The 15,258-nt window shown below is 47.0% G+C and overlaps 1 protein-coding gene across 2 annotated transcripts in view; it reads right to left on the reverse strand.

Moving 5' to 3' along the window:
- Window positions 1–15,258, reverse strand: part of LOC109869092 (laminin subunit beta-2-like) — an 81,436-nt gene that overhangs the window by 23,674 nt on the left and 42,504 nt on the right. For both annotated transcript variants that reach the window (XM_031803918.1, XM_031803917.1), the window contains exons 5-12: window positions 10,882–10,955; window positions 10,588–10,776; window positions 10,243–10,306; window positions 6,557–6,756; window positions 5,731–5,851; window positions 5,048–5,236; window positions 1,720–1,899; window positions 1,239–1,351 (exon numbers count right to left, since the gene is read on the reverse strand). In XM_031803918.1, coding sequence (XP_031659778.1) covers window positions 1,239–1,351; window positions 1,720–1,899; window positions 5,048–5,236; window positions 5,731–5,851; window positions 6,557–6,756; window positions 10,243–10,306; window positions 10,588–10,776; window positions 10,882–10,955 — 1,130 coding nt within the window. The remainder of the gene's footprint in view (window positions 1–1,238; window positions 1,352–1,719; window positions 1,900–5,047; window positions 5,237–5,730; window positions 5,852–6,556; window positions 6,757–10,242; window positions 10,307–10,587; window positions 10,777–10,881; window positions 10,956–15,258) is intronic.

Genomic DNA, 15,258 nt, shown 5'->3' on the forward strand with positions numbered 1-15,258 from the left:
GACATCCCTGGGCTAAATTTAGACGTTCCTGGGTACTGTTACTGGCATGGCAAGGAAGTTAGGTGAGTGACAGGGGGATGTGAATCACTCAGAAACACCTATGAATTCTGGAAGGTGTATGTGAGAAAGAGCGAGAGAGAGAGAGAGAGAGAGAGAGAGAGAGAGAGAGAGAGAGAGAGAGAGAGAGAGAGAGAGAGTATAAGAATGAGAGAGGAAGAGAAGAGAGAGTGTGAGAATGAGAGAGGAAGAGAAGAGAGAGAGGAAGAATGAGAGAGGAAGAGAAGAGAGGGTAAGAATGAGAGAGGAAGAGGAGAGAGAGAGAGAGGGTAAGAATGAGAGAGGAAGAGGAGAGAGAGAGGGTAAGAATGAGAGAGGAAGAGGAGAGAGAGAGGGTAAGAATGAGAGAGGAAGAGAAGAGAGAGTGAGAATGAGAGAAGAAGAGAAGAGAGAGGGGAAGAATGAGAGAGGAAGAGAAGAGAGAGTGAGAATGAGAGAGGAAGAGAAGAGAGAGAGAGGAAGAATGAGAGAGGAAGAGGAGAGAGAGAGGAAGAATGAGAGAGGAAGAGAAGAGAGAGAGAGTAAGAATGAGAGAGGAAGAGAAGAGAGAGTGAGAATGAGAGAAGAAGAGAAGAGAGAGGAAGAATGAGAGAGGAAGAGAAGAGAGAGAGGGTGAGAATGAGAGAGGAAGAGAAGAGAGAGTGAGAATGAGAGAGGAAGAGAAGAGAGAGAGAGGAAGAATGAGAGAGGAAGAGGAGAGAGGGAGAGAATGAGAGAAGAAGAGAAGAGAGAGGGGAAGAATGAGAGAGGAAGAGGAGAGAGAGAGGAAGAATGAGAGAGGAAGAGAAGAGAGAGAGAGTAAGAATGAGAGAGGAAGAGAAGAGAGAGTGAGAATGAGAGAAGAAGAGAAGAGAGAGAGTGTGAGAATGAGAGAGGAAGAGAAGAGAGAGAGAGGAAGAATGAGAGAGGAAGAGAAGAGAGAGAGAGGAAGAATGAGAGAGGAAGAGGAGAGAGGGAGAGAATGAGAGAAGAAGAGAAGAGAGAGGGGAAGAATGAGAGAGGAAGAGAAGAGAGAGTAAGAATGAGAGAGGAAGAGAAGAGAGTGAGGAAGAATGAGAGAGGAAGAGAAGAGAGTGTGATAATGAGAGAGGAAGAGAAGAGAGAGAGTGTGAGAATGAGAGAGGAAGAGAAGAGAGAGTGAGTGTTAAGGTTAGAAGAGGGAGGCTCTCATGGACTCTTACCAGACATTGGCCACAGCTGCGTCCGGTGACCTGGCGCTTGCAGAAACAGTCCCCGCTAACAGGGTCACACTGTGGTCTCTCTGACACCGTACCCCTGGGGTCACACTGGCAGGCTGAGGAGGGAGAGCAGGAGTTATGGGGCAGAAACAGTCCCCGCTCACAGGGTCACACGGTGGTCTCTCTGACACCGTACCCCTGGGGGAGAGCAGGAGTTATGGGGCAGGCTGAGGGGGGAGAGCAGGAGTTATGGGGCAGGCTGAGGGGGGAGAGCAGGAGTTATGGGGGCACAGGGGAACAGAAATATCTACAAAATATGATACATAGGTTTATTCATAGCACTGACGAAACTAAACCTTTTGAAGAAAAGATTGCAAAAAAAATCTCGAACATAAAGACCACACAAAATGAGGGTAATTTGTACTTCAATAAGTCCAATTTGTTAGACTGAATCATGACTATACTCTTACTCCTCTCCGCTCACCTTGGCAGCCAAGAGGATGGTCTGCACTCAGGCCGAAGAAGCCAGACTTGCATTTGTCACAGCGAGGTCCCTCCACATGGTCCTTGCAGCGGCACTGCCCAGCGACCATGCCCAGGGACGGCTCATCATGCCCGTCACAGATGCCCCCGTTCAGGGAACCATCAGGATCACAGTCACAGGCTTGCAGGATGAAGACAACAAACATCCTGTTAACACCAAACTTAAAGCTGGAATCCGTAGCGATGAAACTGACACGTCCATTTGCGATATTACAACAAAGACGTTACTTCAAAACAATGTCGTATTATTAAATGTGAAGGCTGTTATTTCATCAAATCAATTCTCTACGTGTAATTATTATTACGTGATTAAATTAATAATGTGAACTTTAATTTAACTAGGAAGTCGCGGCACCACAGGAAAAATGTATAGAGTCTCTATTTTCCGAATCGACTCTTCAGATATTTTCATATGTTATGAAAACTGTCGCTTATTAATGAATTACTATTACCTCATTGGTTCTCGTTACTGAACGTAGCAAACCCTTGGATATCTGCATGAACCCTAGCCTAAATGATGAGTCAGCGAAATACAAATTGGCTTAAATATTTATTTATTTACTAAATAACTAAATAATCACAGAAATACTTAAACAAACAAACAGTAGATATTTGGGTTACGACATGATACAAAGAAAAAATGCCTATATCACAAAATTAAGGCTTGGTGGACAAAGGAAAGAAGAAAGGGACTGAGAAAAGTGGGAAAGACAAAATGGATTCACTTCACACAGTGGGTAATTCTATTCATTTAAATGCTAGTCCTTTGCACATGAACGGCCGCTCATTCGAGACTAATTGCAACGTGTTTATATTTACGTCCGTATGTCGTTGTTGTCTTCTCTGTTGGAATCGCCGGTCGTCTGCTGGAGAGTCAACTCATATCAGAGAGTCTCTGGTTAACTTCCCTAGGAGTCACAATGTCCTTTGTGGTCGTAGCTTTCTCCCCGGCTCTGGATAGTGTCTGTTGTCATGGATACGTCAGGCCTACAGATCGTCGTTGCATAGAATAGATGCTTCCACGGTTGTTGGTATTCTTGTACTAGACTCACGGAATTTCCAGCTGTAGACCAGTAACTACACGTTTAGGACTTGCTCTTATTCTGTAGTGATCGATAGTCTCAGAGCTGAACCATTTCCAGCTGTGTAGCCAAAACTACACGCTGTCTGGTCTCCTGGGCCTTCAAAGTTGTAGTTCTTAACCATTTCCAGCTGTGTAGCCAAAACTACACGCTGTCTGGTCTCCTGGGCCTCCAGAGTTGTAGTTCTTAAGCATTTCCAGCTGTGTAGCCAAAACTACACGCTGTCTGGTCTCCTGGGCCTCCAGAGTTGTAGTTCTTAAGCATTTCCAGCTGTGTAGCCAAAACTACACGCTGTCTGGTCTCCTGGGCCTCCAGAGTTGTAGTTCTTAAGCATTTCCAGCTGTGTAGCCAAAACTACACGCTGTCTGGTCTCCTGGGCCTCCAGAGTTGTAGTTCTTAACCATTTCAATGTGTAGCGACAGCTCCATATTTTCTGTTGTAATGGCTGATAGAATTGTAACCATTCCAACATGGGGACTCCGTCCCGGCGTTCTCTGACTTAATGTACATTTAGTAGGAAGTGGGTTTTATACTCTGTGGAAGAAGAGGAGGTTCTATGACACCTAATGTTATGTCTGGGATCATGGGGGTGTGGCCACTGACTAGTTAAACTTTATTTGAAAATCTATAGAAAGTTAACATCACATTACATATTTTCACAAATAGTTTCTTGTTGAATCACATACGTTTCACAATATTTATATGTGACCCTGACAGCTGGTAAATGTACACTTTAAGAGATACAGTTATGTGTGTTTCTTGTCCTTCATGAGATCACCAAATGAAACACACTCTACATGACTGTCCCTTAAATATCCACGGACCATTCCCACGTTCTCAAAAATAGAAATATTGTTTCATTATTCAAACTTTTTGTCGTCCAAGGGTCTCTGTGTTCCACTGTTTACATTCCAATCCCAAACACTACGCATAGTATTTTATGACTGCCTATTAAACAGCCGACTTCCCGCTCTCCCCCGCTAGGAGAGAGAGCACGCTGTAGAGCGGACCCCCCTGTAACCTGATCCTTCAGATCGTCACAGGAGTGTCATGACAACAACCACCAATGCTTTTTCCCCTCTGACATCATCGCAAGCACAATAGAACAGTAGAATATGTACTATGATGTTTTTGTACCAAGATGCTTGACACTCCTCTCCTTCTCTTATAAACAGAATATGTTCTTTGTACCAAGATGCTTGACACTGCTCTTCTCTTATAAACAGAATATGTTCTTTGTACCAAGATGCTTGACACTGCTCTTCTCTTATAAACAGAATATGTTCTTTGTACCAAGATGCTTGACACTCCTCCTCTTCTCTTATAAACAGAATATGTTCTTTGTACCAAGATGCTTGACACTGCTCTTCTCTTATAAACAGAATATGTTCTTTGTACCAAGATGCTTGACACTCCTCCTCTTCTCTTATAAACAGAATATGTTCTTTGTACCAAGATGCTTGACACTGCTCTTCTCTTATAAACAGAATATGTTCTTTGTACCAAGATGCTTGATGCTGCTCTCCTCCTTTTGTAAACAAAATAAAAACAATAACAAATGCGCCTGCGGGTGACCAGTTGCTCCGTCTCACCTGCAGATCTCAGCTTTAATAACCATCACGGACACAAACATACACTACCGAGAAAACATGGAAACGCAAAATCTCCTGGACATAAAGTGATGGCAGGGTTTCAAAGAGAAAATAACCTTCATATCATCACTCATACACAGTCTGATAATGTAAGAAATAGACACACAGATCCTATGTCCCAGGCCAGAGACGCGATCAGTCGACCCCCTCTACGCACCACTACAGACTCCTGGGTCTCTGATGTATTTGATTCCAGACCCCCTCTACTCACCACTACAGACTCCTGGGTCTCTGATGTATTTGATTCCAGACCCCCTCTACTCACCACTACAGACTCCTGGGTCTCTGATGTATTTTATTCCAGACCCCCTCTACTCACCACTACAGACTCCTGGGTCTCTGATGTATTTGATTCCAGACCCCCTCTACTCACCACTACAGACTCCTGGGTCTCTGATGTATTTGATTCCAGACCCCCTCTACTCACCACTACAGACTCCTGGGTCTCTGATGTATTTTATTCCAGACCCCCTCTACTCACCACTACAGACTCCTGGTTCTCTGATGTATTTGATTCCAGACCCCCTCTACTCACCACTACAGACTCCTGGGTCTCTGATGTCCCTGCTGGGGTTCAGGTAATAGAAGGGTTTACACATCTCACAAGTGCGTCCCATGGTGTTGTGGAGACAATCGTCACAGACGCCACCGTTGGCATTGCCCGTGGACAGGTACACCGCCATGTCAAAGTGACACTGGTTGGAGTGACCATTACAGTTGCATTCTGGGTTGAGACAAAAGAACAGATATTGAAACATGAAATTAAGATTTGATTACAATCTCATTCTATTGGATTTTGACTGCTGCTGTGTGATGAGTAACGGATGAGTAGGAGATGAATAAGAAATGTCATGTTTCTTGTTATGGTAATGCAGATTGGAGTATCATTCCTTTGGTTATGACTTTTGACTGGTGTGCTCATTATAATATTCAGTGATGTGTGACAGATTAGAGATGTTCCTTCTCATGGTGTGCTCATTATAATATCCAGTGATGTGTGACAGATTAGAGATGTTCCTTCTCATGGTGTGCTCATTATAATATCCAGTGATGTGTGACAGATTAGAGATGTTCCTTCTCATGGTGTGCTCATTATAATATCCAGTGATGTGTGACAGATTAGAGATGTTTCTTCTCATGGTGTGCTCATTATAATATCCAGTGATGTGTGACAGATTAGAGATGTTCCTTCTCATGGTGTGCTCCACCACCACTCACTCTTGCAGGCGTTGGTGTTGCGTCCCTCAGCCGGTCTCCAGGGCACGTCGTTATGGAAGTCGTCACACAGCTCACAGTTCAAACCCTTGGTGTTGTGCTTACACACACACCTCCCATGGACCTGAGAGACAGAGAGGCTGAATTAGTCCCAGAGGATCCTAAACACACACCTCCCATGGACCTGAGAGACAGAGAGGCTGAATTAGTCCCAGAGGATCCTAAACACACACCTCCCATGGACCTGAGAGACAGAGAGGCTGAATTAGTCCCAGAGGACCCTAAACACACACCTCCCATGGACCTGAGAGACAGAGAGACTGAATTAGTCCCAGAGGATCCTAAACACACACCTCCCATGGACCTGAGAGACAGAGAGGCTGAATTAGTCCCAGATGATCCTAAACACACACCTCCCATGGACCTGAGCGACAGAGAGACTGAATTAGTCCCAGAGGATCCTAAACACACACCTCCCATGGACCTGAGAGACAGAGAGGCTGAATTAGTCCCAGAGGATTCTAAACACACACCTCCCATGGACCTGAGAGACAGAGAGGCTGAATTAGTCCCAGAGGATCCTTAACACACACCTCCCATAGACCTGAGAGACAGAGAGACTGAATTAGTCCCAGAGGATTCTAAACACACACCTCCCATGGACCTGAGCGACAGAGAGACTGAATTAGTCCCAGAGGATCCTAAACAAATCCTCCCATTCTAACTCCCTTTGCATAGTTACCTCTGTTTTCAGACAACAGCAATCTTTATAGGGTAGTTCTTCCTCCATACAGCACGGGGGCAGTGCTGTGTTCCTTCACTTACTCACCATGCCCTCCTCATCCTTGATCCCATCGATGGGGGCACACTCGGAGGCGTGGCCATAGCAGAAGCAGTTGCCGCGGACGATCAGCTCATACATGGCGTAGTAGTACTTCTCTTTGATCTCCACGCGGGAGTCCAGCAGGTTGTCACCCAGGGTGTGCAGCTTGGTGAAGTTCACACGCAGGTTAGTGATCTTCAGCTGATCTACACGATGCAGGCAGAGGAGGAGAAGAGAGGAAGAGGGTGAGACAGACAGACAGACAGGCAAAGACAGACAGACAGACAGACAGACAGACAGACAGACAGACAGACAGACAGACAGACAGACAGACAGACAGACAGACAGACAGACAGACAGACAGACAGACAGACAGACAGACAGACAGACAGACAGACAGACAGACAGACAGACAGACAGACAGACAGACAGACAGACAGACAGACAGACAGAAAGTAGACAGCAAGTTGTATGAACATCCTAATTCCTATCCTTCAAAGTCAAAGGAAAGGCTCCCGGTAAAACCATCAATTACACCATCAATTATGAGCCCTGAGCGTCAGTTTCTAAGTGTTACAGGGAATGTTTCAGTGCCTGGTTATGGATGTTTTTTAAATAATGTTTTGTCACATACAGTACACCGGATAAGGTCAGTCAAATGTGTTGTGTTACAGGGTTAGCAGTACGGCGCCCCTCGAGCAAATTTAGGTTAAGTGCCTTGCCCAGGGGTACATCGACAGATATTTCACCTCTCTCTCTCCTTCTCGCTCCACTTCAACTCAGCGTTTAAACACAAACTAGACGGGCATTTCCCATGAATAAAAATTGGTGGGACTTGCTTTAACTCTTTACAAGTATTTATGTGGTAGTGGAAGACGTTTATTTTTTTTATTTAAGCCAAGAAGTTAATATAGTCCATGTTAAAATGTAGTAAAAACTAATTGGTCTAATTCCTTTGATAGACTACACTATCAACCTTCTTAATTTTTTTATTTTACCTTTATTGAACTAGGCAAGTCAGTTAAGAACCAATTCTTATTTTCAATGACGGCCTAGGAACAGTGGGTTAACTGCCTGTTCAGGGGCAGAACGACAGATTTGTACCTTGTCAGCTCAGGGGTTTGAACCTTGTAACCTTCCGGTTACTAGTCCAACAGCTCGAACCACTAGGCTACCCTGGAGTGTTAGGCAGTTAGAACACATATTTAATCACAAATAATTACAGTCAGACTAGCCTACTACACTTGTATACAGTCTCATACTAGAATACCACAGTAAGCTGTAACAATACAAATCAAATCAAATCAAATGTATTTATATAGCCCTTCGTACATCAGCTGATATCTCAAAGTGCTGTACAGAAACCCAGCCTAAAACCCCAAACAGGAAGCAATGCAGGACAGAATACATTGGTGAAGCTAAAAATAAATAACAACTTCCTTCAACCATACATTAACTTCATAATCACATCTTAATAAAAGACCAACACCAAAGGATAAAACTGTTCAAATAAAGTTATGACTAGATAGATAAATAAATGGATAGATAAATAAATGAATGATACAGGCATGGAAGACCTAATGAATGGAGGGATAAAACGAGGTGAAGTTGGACTGGTTGGTTTGAGAACTGTATGGTTGAAGGTGTTGATGGTGTCTGTGTCTGTGGGAGGTGGGGGGAATAATCGGGAGTAGCTATTGCTGTTCTGATATCAGATTTGAATATCAGAAAAGTAGATCGAGGTGCCATACCGGTCAAGTTTTTGTTTTTTGAAAAGGGGTCAAGGTAGCTGTTTAGCGTCTAAAGTCACAATGTTTACTCATTCTCTCATGCTCATGCTTTTGACACTACCTTCACTATACTCTGACGAAATACATTTTTAGTATTCTCTGTGTGGTTACTTCCATTACCTCCCTCTATTTGACTACCATACAGTTTCAAAAGTTACTGTTTCATTAACAAAAGTAAAAGAAGAACACACAGAGAGAGAGTTACTATGTTACATTCAACTACAGTGAAAACGAGAGAGAGGTGAGAGGGGCAGCCTCAAATCCATTGCTCCTATCAGTGCTCCTGGCCTATCTGAGCGTATCCTTTCTCACACACAGAAGAGGTCTGTTCTCTGGACCTTGACAGGCAAAACACCACTCCCTTCAATCAGTTCCACAGGGCTTTGTGGAATATCAGGCTTTTGCCAGCACCACAATGAGCCATGTCCAACTCTTATGAATATCAGTCAGGCCACTACTAAAGTCATTTCACTGTTATTATTAACATACTAATGTACCTTCTGCCCAAAGCTCCCCCAACATCCCTGACAGGATTACCTCGATCCTCTTTAAGCTATCTTGCCGTGGAGGATCTCTGCGTGGGAAAGTGCTCATACGAAACCATAGGCATTCTGTAACCGTATACCAGTCCTGACAGTCAGGCTTCATATCGCCCTTCTCTCCTTTAAGACATCCTCCGTTCGTGTTGATATTCTGTGGCACGCTAGCAGATCCCACCGTTTCCATTACAGAGGGAACACATCAGGTTTCAGCACTTTAAATCACTGAACGCTCTAAAAATCTCTCTCTCTCTCTCTCTCTCTCTCTCTCTCTCTCTCTCTCTCTCTCTCTCTCTCTCTCTCTCTCTCTCTCTCTCTCTCTCTCTCTCTCTCTCTCTCTCTCTCTCTCTCTCTCTCTCTCTCTCTCTCTCTCTCTCTCTCTCTCTCTCTCTCTCTCTCTCTCTCTCTCTCTCTCTCTCTCTCTCTCTCTCTCTCTCTCTCTCTCTCTCTCTCTCTCTCTCTCTCTCTCTCTCTCTCTCTCTCTCTCTCTCTCTCTCTCTCTCTCTCTCTCTCTCTCTCTCTCTCAAACTGGAGTTAACGCCGATATCGCCAAAGAGTTACCATAAATATGTACCATAAGGGAGAGCTAATGAGTGACTTCAACTCAAGTTCCCTTATTAAACAAGTGTAGATTATTAATGATCTTGGCAGTGCGCTCGCTACTCATTCAGACTGTGTCCGTCTGGACAACGTAGATCCATAACCAGTTAAAGGGTCAGGGTCAACCTGTACCTTGGTTTCATTAAGACTCGTAAGAACAGAACCTCCCCTGGCACTACTTAGGAAAGGCTGCTCTTGTTCCTGAGAAAACAGTGAAGCCAGTCGAAACATAAGGGACAGCTTGTGTGGGGGAGAGACAGCAGCTGTTTTTACATTCCTCTACTTTCCCATAGTAGACAAGGCGTCAGACCTCAGATCAGAGAGCAGAGCAGCCCGTCATGGCCCATTATGTTTAGGGATTGTATGAGCATGGCTTATTGATATTAGCATATGACAAGGTGGCAGTTGCTGTATCATGTAGGCCAGGGCTCTTCAACCCTGTTCCTGGAGAGCTACCCTCCTGTAGGTTCACACCAGGGCTCTTCAACCCTGTTCCTGGAGAGCTACCCTCCTATAGGTTCACACCAGGGCTCTTCAACCCTGTTCCTGGAGAGCTACCCTCCTGTAGGTTCACACCAGGGCTCTTCAACCCTGTTCCTGGAGAGCTACCCTCCTGTAGGTTCACACCAGGGCTCTTCAACCCTGTTCCTGGAGAGCTACCCTCCTGTAGGTTCACACCAGGGCTCTTCATACCGTCCATGTGAATTTGGCTTTACATGGAGTAAGCGGTTGCCAGTTGTAGTGACTGCTGACGGTCTCTTACTCTGAATGTTGGGGCTGTAGGGGTCCTCAATGTGGATGGCAGGGTCCAAAACTCTGTAGATGGCCTGGAGGAAGATGAGGGACACGACAGGTGGTTGAATGACATCTACATTTATGGATATATTAATATATACTGTATGTCCTGTAAGGCTCAGTTGGTAGAGAATGGTGCTTGTAAGGCCAGGATTGTGGGTTCGATTCCTGGGGTCACCTATACACAACATGACCCATGACTAAGTCGCTTTGAATAAAGGCGTCTACTAAATGGCATATATTACAGTATCCTTATATTACTATAGAACACTGGTAATAGTGATTCTCTATATCTCTAGCCAATCAGACTCACCTCTCCCTCTGTGGATGGCTCGATGTCAGAGTAGCGGGACTCACAGGTGACATCATCCACCTTGCGCAGGGGACCTTTGGATATCCCGGGGAAGACCGAGGCACAGTCGTAGGCAAAGTAGCGGTACACCTGCCAGTTACGTCCAAAATCTGCCGATCGCTCAATCACCATGGCTGCTGGGCGAAATGTCTGTGTGACAGGAGAGGAATGAGATGTGTGTAGACACATTTGATGAAGACACAGAGCATTTCCATATGATGCATACATTTCACAGTGCTCCGTGGTGTATCTCACCTTGAAGGTCATGATTAGATGAGTGAAATGGAATTCTGCCTCAAGGTCCAGTTGAATGAAGACATCAGGCTTTCCTGAAGACAAAATGAGAGAGAGAGGAGAGGGAGAGAGGGAGAGGGAGAGGGAGAGAGGGAGAGAGGGAGAGAGAGGGAGAGAGGGAGAGGGAGGGGGAGAGGGAGAGGGAGAGAGGGAGAGAGAGGGAGAGAGGGAGAGAGAGGGAGAGAGAGGGAGAGAGAGGGAGAGAGAGAGAGAGAAAGGGAGAGGGAGAGAAAGGGAGAGAAAGGGAGAGAGAGAAAGGGAGAGGGAGGGGGGAGAGAGGGAGAGAGAGAGAGAAAGGGAGAGGGAGAGAGAGGGAGAGATAGGGAGAGAGAGAGAGAAAGGGAGAGAAAGGGAGAGGGAGAGAGAGGGAGAGAAAGGGAGAGGGAGAGAGAGGGAGAGAAAGGGAGAGAGAGAAAGGGAGAGGGAGGGGGAGAGAGAAAGGGAGAGGGAGAGAGAGAGAAAGGGAGAGGGGCGAGAGAGAGAGAAAGGGAGAGGGAGAGAAAGGGAGAGGGAGAGAGAGGGAGAGAAAGGGAGAGAGAGAAAGGGAGAGGGAGGGGGAGAGAGGGAGAGAGAGGGAGAGAGAGAGAGGGAGAGGGAGAGAGAGAGAGGGAGAGAGAGGGAGAGAAAGGGAGAGGGAGAGAGAGGGGAGAGAGGGAGAGAGAGGGGGGAGAGAGGGAGAGAGAGAGAAAGGGAGAGGGAGAGAGAGGGAGAGAGAGGGAGAGAAAGGGAGAGGGAGAGAGAGGGAGAGAAAGGGAGAGAGAGAAAGGGAGAGGGAGAGAGGGAGAGAGAGAGAGAAAGGGAGAGGGAGGGGAGAGAGGGAGAGAGAGGGAGAGAGAGAGAGGGAGAGAGAGAGAGGGAGAGAGAGGGAGAGAGAGGGAGGGAGAGGGAGAGAGAGGGAGGGAGAGAAAGGGAGAGGGAGAGAGGGAGAGAGAGGGAAAGGGAGAGGGAGAGAGGGAGAGAGAGGGAAAGGGAGAGGGAGAGAGAGGGAGAGAGAGGGAGAGAAAGGGAGAGGGAGAGAGAGGGAGAGAAAGGGAGAGAGAGAAAGGGAGAGGGAGGGGGGAGAGAGGGAGAGAGAGAGAGAAAGGGAGAGGGAGAGAGAGGGAGAGATAGGGAGAGAGAGAGAGAAAGGGAGAGGGAGAGAGAGGGAGAGGAAAGGGAGAGGAGGGAGAGAGGGAGAGAAAGGGAGAGAGAGAAAGGGAGAGGGAGGGGGAGAGAGAAAGGCGAGAGGGAGAGAGAGAGAGAGAAAGGGAGAGGGCGAGAGAGAGAGAAAGGGAGAGGGGATGAGAAAGGGAGAGGGAGAGAGAGGGAGAGAAAGGGAGAGAGAGAAAGGGAGAGGGAGGGGGAGAGAGGGAGAGAGAGGGAGAGAGAGAGAGGGAGAGAGAGAGAGGGAGAGAGAGGGAGAGAGAGGGAGGGAGAGGGGAGAGGAGAGGGAGGAGAGAAAGGGAGAGGGAGAGAGGGAGAGAGAGGGAAAGGGAGAGGGAGAGAGGGAGAGAGAGGGAAAGGGAGAGGGAGAGAGGGAGGTTATGTCAAGCTTTATGGTGTTGCGATTAAATATATTTAAGTACATTTATTCAACCTGTCATTCATCGTGTCAATCTGTCTGTTATAGGAAATGTAGAGCCATGTTTTCACCACAGTGATAACTCAACTACCAGTCTTAAGGGAACCCCCTGTCTGTCTCTTGGCTTGGCATCTCAACAGGAAAAAAACATTCACGTCTCGACTGGAGACATGGTCCACCACATGGCTAAGCCCATACACTTCCTGATCACCATCCATCCTGGGGAACCACTTGAGTTGGGCTGCTATTCACAATGAATTGGGAGAGAAGGAGTCTTGAGTTCCAGTAGGGGAGGGGGATGGGGGGGGGGGGGTTATGCCTTATGCCAAATGGGTATTCCCCTTCTAGCAGCTGGAACATGTAACTGCTACAGCACAGTAAATAACATAATAACCAGAATGAAAAGTCCCATTGCAAATTTCTAACAGCTAATTTATGGACAGGCCACAACGTAGCTGAAAGGGAATCCTGTGAGAACACCCGAAACACATGAAGCTAAGTGCTTTGAGGAGCTTCTTACTGATATTCAAATGCAGTCTGAAGTGAGTACAAACAGCAGTAAGACAACGATTAAATCCATAACTCGGCGCATTAAAAAATTAGCGAGATAATGAGAGAGTACAGCTTCATGGGTGGCAGTTCAACATTAACAGCACTAGCTAGCTACCCCTCAGGCAGGCAAGGTGTGGTGTGGTGTAGTGTGTTGTAGTGTAGTGTAGTGCTCCAGAATGGCGCAGCGGTCTAAGGCACTACATCGTAATGCTAGAGGTGTCACTACAGACCCTGGGTCGATTCCAGGCTGTATCACAACTGGGCCATGATTGGGAGTCCCATAGGGTGGCGCACAATTGGCTCAGCTTGGTCCGTTTGACCGGGGTAGGCTGTCATTGTAAATAAGAATTATGTCCTTAACTGACTTGCCTAGTTAAATAAAGGTTACATCAAAAGTGTAGTGTAGTGTAGTGTAGTGTAGTGTAGTGAGACATAACTGTGACTAAAGACAGACAGGGTCTCAGGAATCTTTTGGAGATTCATACAATCATAGAGCATCCTGACATGTACAACACAGAGAGGTCAAACTGGATGTAGGCGGCTGGGGCTGTGAGTCTGTGAACCATAACCTGCACTCATTAATGAATGGCTTAATCAGGAAGGAAACAGAGTGAGAGGAAATGAGAGACAGGGTGTGCTAAAGACAAGAAGTCAGGGGGAAGGAGAGGGAGAGGGAGAGATGGAGAGGGAGAGAGAGAGGGAGAGAGAGAGAGAGAGGGAGAGAGAGAGAGGGAGAGAGAGAGAGAGAGGGAGAGAGAGAGAGAGAGAGAAGAGGAGAGAGAGAGAGAGAGAGAGGAGAGAGAGACCTACGCAGGAAAAAAAGAAGCGAAGAGAAGGTAAGGGAAGAAAGAGAGAGAAAGAGCTGTAGAGTAGGAGAGGGAACACAACAAATAGTGCTCTGTTTTTTTCCCATCACTGCTGTTGAGGCTAATGGAGAGCAAACTGGTACACTCCACCAACGGAAACAACCCACTCACACATCCTTCTAACGGCCTACCGGTACCTGTCCTGCAATTGAAAACCTCGTAGAAGTGGGCCACGCCGCTCTCCTGTCCAGTGGACATAAGGTACCGACCCGACCCAGCCTTCCACTCCAATCCCTTAGTACAAGAGGGGGCCTCATGCGAGGGACACAGGGACTGTTGTCATGGCGTATAGTACAAGCATCCCACTGTGCTCCATCTCACATACTCTAAAAGTCTGCCAGATCCACCACGGAGACAGGGGAGTAAAAATAGTGCGTTCTACACAGAGTACAGGCAGTGCTATAGTGGTCCACAGTAGTCAATCACTCAGACATATACCTGAAATTTGACTTTTGTCTGCTGTATGTGAGCTCTGTATTAACAATGAAGAAGGAAAATTGCTGAGCGTTTCTCAAAATCTCATTTTCTGTCCTTCCCTCAATGTACCCTCCTCTCACTTTTTCTCTCCATCTTCCACTATGAATCTGACTTCCTCCCTCCATCTCCCACTATTCATCTGACTCCCCCACTCCCTCCCTCCCTTCTCCACCTCCCACTATTCATCTGACTCCCCCACTCCCTCCCTCCCTTCTCCACCTCCCACTATTCATCTGACTCCCCCACTCCCCTCCCTCCCTTCTCCACCTCCCACTATTCATCTGACTCTGCCACTCCCTCCCTCCCCTTCTCCACCTCCCACTATTCATCTGACTCCCCCACTCCCTCCCTCCATCTCCCACTATTCATCTGACTCCCTCCCTCCACCTCCCACTATTCATCTGACTCCCCCCACTCCCTCCTCCATCTCCCACTATTCATCTCCCTCCCTCCCTCCCTCCATCTCCACTATTCATCTCCTCCCTACCTCCCTCCCCTCCCTCCACCTCCCACTATTCATCTGACTCCCCCACTCCCTCCCTCCATCTCCCACTATTCATCTGACTCCCCCACTCCCTCCCTCCCTCCACTCTCCCACTATTCATCTGACTCCTCCCCCCTCCCTCTTCTCTCCATTTCCCACTATTCATCTCCCTCCCTAGCTCCCTCCTCTCTCTCTTCATCTCCCTCCCTCCCTCCTCTCTCTTTCCTCCATCTCCACTATTCATCTCCCTCCCTCCCTCCTCTCTCTCTTCTCTCCATCTCCCACTATTCATCTCCCTCCCTCCTCTCTCTCTTCTCTCCATCTCCCACTATTCATCTCCCTCCCTCCCTCCCTCCCTCCTCTCTCTCTTCTCTCCATTTCCCACTATTCCTCTGACT

The sequence above is a fragment of the Oncorhynchus kisutch genome, linkage group LG24 (genome assembly GCF_002021735.2).
Source record: "Oncorhynchus kisutch isolate 150728-3 linkage group LG24, Okis_V2, whole genome shotgun sequence".
Taxonomy (NCBI): Eukaryota; Metazoa; Chordata; class Actinopteri; order Salmoniformes; family Salmonidae; genus Oncorhynchus; species Oncorhynchus kisutch.